Genomic DNA, 6158 nt, shown 5'->3' on the forward strand with positions numbered 1-6158 from the left:
GACCCAGCAACCCGTTCTCGCACTTTCTTACAGTCAATATTGACTTATTAAATACGTGCATATGTGACATACTAAACATACTAGTTTACCTTGAAAAGCTTCATAGAAAACACCGACCTTACCTAACCTTCTTAGTATGTTAAGATAAGCATCTTATTGCTTCGTAATTACAATTATTACTTAACCTATACCTATAATAGGTAGACATCATGATACATCATACCTATAATAGGTTAAGTAATAATTGTAATTACGAAGCAATAAGATGCTTATCTTAACATACTAAGAAGGTTAGGTAAGGTCGGTGATTTCTATGAAGTTTTTCAAGGGAAACTAGTATGTTTAGTATGTCACATAAGCACGTATTTAATAAGTCAATATTGACTATACGAAAGTGCGAGAACGGGTTGGACCCGGAGCACTTGGTCTTCACAAAGATGAACCTGGACAGAGATATCATATTCACGTGATACATCAAATGAGAAAATTAATGTGCATTGTTAGTGTTAGAGGTGGAATTCCTGGACAACAAAGTCAGAGTGCAATGTTATATTGAGCCCTGGTTCGGCTTAGGTAGAAGCCTCCGGAACCCTTGAGGATTCAGTTGAAGCCCAGGTTGTAAGCCTTCTGCCCATGTGGCGGTCTAGTGCCCTGGAAACACAAACCGAAACTGACTCTATTTTCCGCTTGTTACAACTTGTAATAAAGTTCTTACATCTTGGCTTAACGTGTTTATGACGTATTAGAACGTTATTACAACTTGCTATATTGGTTGTTATAACTGGTTAGGAGGTGTTAAAACTTGTTCGAACGTTGTACCAACGTCGTAGTTTCGGTGTGTGTTTGGAGGGGTGGTCTAAGGCGTGTGTTCTGGGAGTACTTAGAGCACATAGGTACGAATCCTCGTTACGGCTGCTAGTGATTTTCTCATATGTCAAACTGTTGTGATTTCCTTGTGAATGTAGATAATATTGTTGTTTAAGCATGTCACCGAATGGCACAGAGTTGTGAATGATGGCTGCTCTTGTTCCATCCCCCAGCAGCAGTTAAAAAAAAGACGTTATGTATTCAAAGACCTGGTGCCAGATTCACGAAGCAGTTACGCAAATACTTACGAACCTGTACATCTTCCCTCAATCTTTGACAGCTTTGGTTACATTTATTAAACAGTTTACAAGCATGAAAACTTCCCAATCAACTGTTGTTATTATTATAAACAGCCTCGTGGCGCTTCGGAGCTCATTAACTGTTTAATAATTGTAAACAAAGCCGCCAAAGATTGAGAAAACATCCACAGGTTCGTAAATGCTTCGTGAATCTGGCCCCCAGGATTCATTAAGTATTTAAGTATCCACTAACGAAACCGCTACATCTTTCCTCAATCACGGCGCCTCAGTCTGTATTTATTCAACAACATACGAGCTTGGAAACTTCGCAACCCCCCAAGGTTACCATCTTTAAACACAGCCTCGTAGCGCTTGGAAGATCGTAAACAATTTAATTAATGTAAACAAAGCCGCCCTACTTGTGGAAATCCTCAGAGGTCTCGCGAGTGGTTGAACAAGTGCCTGGTGCATCTTGACCCTGCTTCGCAAACAATGCCCGGCCGCAAACGACGTCGTTAACACTCAATCGTCTGTCGTGGAATGAGGAAGGGACATGAAGGAAGCTTGGGTTAAACGAGCCAGAAGTGGCATGAACTATGATAGAAACTTACCAGTAATCCTCTGTATTATGAAGCACGTCACTGTGAGGTGTTACAGTGAGCCCTGCGTCACTGAGACGAGTTACAGTGAGCCTTACGTCACTGTGACGACCTACAGTGAGCCCTACGTCACTGCGAACGAGGTACCGTGAACCCTACGTCACTGCGAACGAGGTACCGTGAACCCTACGTCACTGCGAACGAGGTATCGTGAACCCTACGTCACTGTGAACGAGGTACCGTGAACCCTCCGACACTGCGACAAGCAACAGTGAACTCACCGTACGAGAACCCACCAACATTCCTAATTAAATAGGCTCGGTAATTGTTGTGTGAGAATAATTCCCCATAATACCTGCCACTATGACAACATGGCGCCACAGTCGCCTCACAAATGGCTTTCCGATACCCAAGTGCACACTAATTGATCCTCTGTAAATACCAGCTTAGTTCCAGCCCTGAGAACATGTGCAGTGCGCTTCTAAAGTGTCGTGTGTGTGTGTGTGTGTACTCACCTAGTTGTACTCACCTAGTTGTGTTTGCGGGGGTTGAGCTCTGGCTCTTTGGTCCCGCCTCTCAACCGTCAATCAACAGGTGCACAGATTCCTGAGCCTACTGGGCTCTGTCATATCTACACTTGAAACTGTGTATGGAGTCAGCCTCCACCACATCACTTCCTAATGCATTCCATTTGTCAACCACTCTGACACTAAAAAAGTTCTTTCTAATATCTCTTTGGCTCATTTGGGCACTCAGTTTCCACCTGTGTCCCCTTGTGCGTGTTCCCCTTGTGTTAAATAGACTGTCTTTATCTACCCTATCAATCCCCTTCAGAATCTTGAATGTGGTGATCATGTCCCCCCTAACTCTTCTGTCTTCCAGCGAAGTGAGGTTTAATTCCCGTAGTCTCTCCTCGTAGCTCATACCTCTCAGCTCGGGTACTAGTCTGGTGGCAAACCTTTGAACCTTTTCCAGTTTAGTCTTATCCTTGACTAGATATGGACTTCATGCTGGGGCTGCATACTCCAGGATTGGCCTGACATATGTGGTATACAAAGTTCTGAATGATTCTTTACACAAGTTTCTGAATGCCGTTCGTATGTTGGCCAGCCTGGCATGTGTGTGTGTGTGTGTGTGTGTGTGTGTGTGTGTGTGTGTGTATTCACCTAGTTGTGTGTGTGTGTGTGTGTGTGTGTGTGTACTCACCTATTTGTGTTTGCAGGATCGAGCATTGACTCTTGGATCCCGCCGAATACGGGATGTGTGTGTGTGTGTGTGTGTGTGTGTGTGTGTGTGTGTGTGTGTGTGTGTGTGTGTGTGTGTGTGTGTGTGTGTGTGTGTGTTGTAAGTGAAGTGTGCATTCCATTTATTGTGTGTCCTGTTTACACCGAAATCCAAACCACAACAGTAAATCTGATCAACTGAAGCTCATCCTCAACCTCAACTGAAACTCAACTCTCTCACTGTGTCCTCCGTATAAAAGTTGCCTCTCCAAGCCACACTGTGATTGGCGAGACTGTGTGAAATTCATTAATACCAAAAAACTCATTAACATTCGCCACGCTCCCTGCTGCTGTCAGCTCTTAATCCACATCATGGTGGATCCCTTGTGGGAATTCTGCGGTTTAATAATTTTCAATATTCGACTTTTTTTTCCTGATGATATTGATGGCTTTAATACAAAATAAAAAAGGTCGCGATAATTAACGTTTAGAGCCAAATCAGAGGGTCATAGAGCCGGCTATCTAGCAACCTGTCAGCCGGTAATGTGTTGGGGGCTAACCACCCGGAGATCAGGCCACTCAGCCACAATGGAATTCACCAATGGGGCAGCGATTCAGTGGGGGGGGGGGTCCGATCCGACCTCTTAAATCGGACCGAACTATCGAAAACAATCCCATAACCGGACCAAACTATCGAGGACAACTTTTTTAACCGGACCGAAATATTCAGCACGATCTATTTGCTGGATTTCATTAAATGTTCGGTTTGGAGATCAAACTATTAACCGGATATTGACAATTTAACTTTCATTGTTTTATTTGTAAAATTACTTGCGCCATCGTTGTGCCCTGATTGGTTGTCTCCTCTAGACATGTCCTGAATGTCCTCTCTAGGCATGTGCTGAATGTCCTCTCTAGGCATGTGCTGAATGTCATCTCTAGGCATGTCCTGAATGTCCTCTCTTGGCATGTGCTGAATGTCCTCTCTTGGCATGTGCTGAATGTCCTCTCTTGGCATGTGCTGAATGTCCTCTCTTGGCATGTGCTGAATGTCCTCTCTTGGCATGTCCTGAATGTCCTCTCTTGGCATGTGCTGAATGTCCTCTCTAGACATGTGCTGAATGTCCTCTCTTGGCATGTGCTGAATGTCCTCTCTAGACATGTCCTGAATGTCCTCTCTTGGCATGTCCTGAATGTCCTCTCTAGACATGTCCTGAATGTCCTCTCTTGGCATGTCCTGAATGTCCTCTCTAGGCATGTCCTGAATGTCCTCTCTAGGCATGTCCTGAATGTCCTCTCTAGGCATGTCCTGAATGCCCTCTCTAGGCATGTCCTGAATGTCCTCTCTAGACATGTCCTGAATGCCCTCTCTAGGCATGTCCTGAATGTCCTCTCTAGACATGTGCTGAATGTCCTCTCTTGGCATGTGCTGAATGTCCTCTCTTGGCATGTGCTGAATGTCCTCTCTTGGCATGTCCTGAATGTCCTCTCTTGGCATGTGCTGAATGTCCTCTCTAGACATGTGCTGAATGTCCTCTCTTGGCATGTGCTGAATGTCCTCTCTAGACATGTCCTGAATGTCCTCTCTTGGCATGTCCTGAATGTCCTCTCTAGGCATGTGCTGAATGTCGTCTCTAGGCATGTCCTGAATGTCCTCTCTAGGCATGTCCTGAATGTCCTCTCTAGGCATGTCCTGAATGTCCTCTCTAGACATGTCCTGAATGCCCTCTCTAGGCATGTCCTGAATGTCCTCTCTAGACATGTGCTGAATGTCCTCTCTTGGCATGTGCTGAATGTCCTCTCTAGGCATGTCCTGAATGTCCTCTCTAGACATGTCCTGAATGTCCTCTCTAGACATGTGCTGAATGTCCTCTCTTGGCATGTGCTGAATGTCCTCTCTAGGCATGTCCTGAATGTCCTCTCTAGACATGTCCTGAATGCCCTCTCTAGGCATGTCCTGAATGTCCTCTCTAGACATGTCCTGAATGCCCTCTCTAGACATGTCCTGAATGTCCTCTCTAGACATGTCCTGAATGTCCTCTCTAGGCATGTCCTGAATGTCCTCTTTAGGCATGTGCTGAATGTCCTCTCTTGGCATGTGCTGAATGTCCTCTCTAGGCATGTCCTGAATGCCCTCTCTAGGCATGTGCTGAATGTCCTCTCTAGGCATGTGCTGAATGTCCTCTCTAGGCATGTCCTGAATGTCCTCTCTAGGCATGTCCTGAATGTCCTCTCTAGACATGTGCTGAATGTCCTCTCTTGGCATGTGCTGAATGTCCTCTCTTGGCATGTCCTGAATGTCCTCTCTTGGCATGTCATGAATGTCGTCTCTAGACATGTCCTGAATGTCCTCTCTTGGCATGTCCTGAATGTCCTCTCTAGGCATGTCCTGAATGTCCTCTCTAGGCATGTCCTGAATGTCCTCTCTAGGCATGTCCTGAATGTCCTCTCTAGGCATGTCCTGAATGTCCTCTCTAGGCATGTCCTGAATGTCCTCTCTAGGCATGTCCTGAATGTCCTCTCTAGGCATGTCCTGAATGTCCTCTCTAGGCATGTCCTGAATGTCCTCTCTAGGCATGTCCTGAATGTCCTCTCTAGGCATGTCCTGAATGTTCTCTCTAGGCATGTCCTGAATGTCCTCTCTAGGCATGTCCTGAATGTCCTCTCTAGACATGTCCTGAATGTCCTCTCTAGACATGTCCTGAATGCCCTCTCTAGACATGTCCTGAATGCCCTCTCTAGACATGTCCTGAATGCCCTCTCTAGACATGTCCTGAATGCCCTCTCTAGGCATGTCCTGAATGTCCTCTCTAGACATGTCCTGAATGTCCTCTCTAGACATGTCCTGAATGCCCTCTCTAGACATGTCCTGAATGTCACATCTAGGCATGTCCTAAAAGGCCTCTCTAGGCATGTCCTGAATGTCCTCTCTTGGCATGTCCTGAATGTCCTCTCTAGGCATGTCCTGAATGTCCTTTCTAGGCATGTCCTGAATGTCCTCTCTAGGCATGTCCTGAATGTCCTCTCTAGGCATGTGCTGAATGTCCTCTCTAGGCATGTGCTGAATGTCCTCTCTAGGCATGTGCTGAATGTCCTCTCTAGGCATGTCCTGAATGTCCTCTCTAGGCATGTCCTGAATGTCCTCTCTAGGCATGTCCTGAATCTCCTCTCTAGGCATGTCCTGAATGTCCTCTCTAGACATGTCCTGAATGTCCTCTCTAGACATGTCC

The 6158-nt window shown here is 45.7% G+C and overlaps 1 protein-coding gene across 1 annotated transcript in view; it reads right to left on the bottom strand.

Moving 5' to 3' along the window:
* The window catches only part of LOC138363225 (trichohyalin-like), a 28613-nt gene extending 23275 nt beyond the window's left edge, over window positions 1–5338 (bottom strand). Inside the window, exons 1-3 of the mRNA XM_069322229.1 lie at window positions 4929–5338; window positions 4281–4874; window positions 3760–4130 (exon numbers count right to left, since the gene is read on the bottom strand). Of these exons, the coding sequence (XP_069178330.1) occupies window positions 3760–4130; window positions 4281–4874; window positions 4929–5338 (1375 nt within the window). The remainder of the gene's footprint in view (window positions 1–3759; window positions 4131–4280; window positions 4875–4928) is intronic.
* Between the last annotated feature and the right edge of the window lie 820 nt (window positions 5339–6158).

The sequence above is a fragment of the Procambarus clarkii genome, chromosome 10, assembly GCF_040958095.1.
Source record: "Procambarus clarkii isolate CNS0578487 chromosome 10, FALCON_Pclarkii_2.0, whole genome shotgun sequence".
Classification (NCBI taxonomy): Eukaryota; Metazoa; Arthropoda; class Malacostraca; order Decapoda; family Cambaridae; genus Procambarus; species Procambarus clarkii.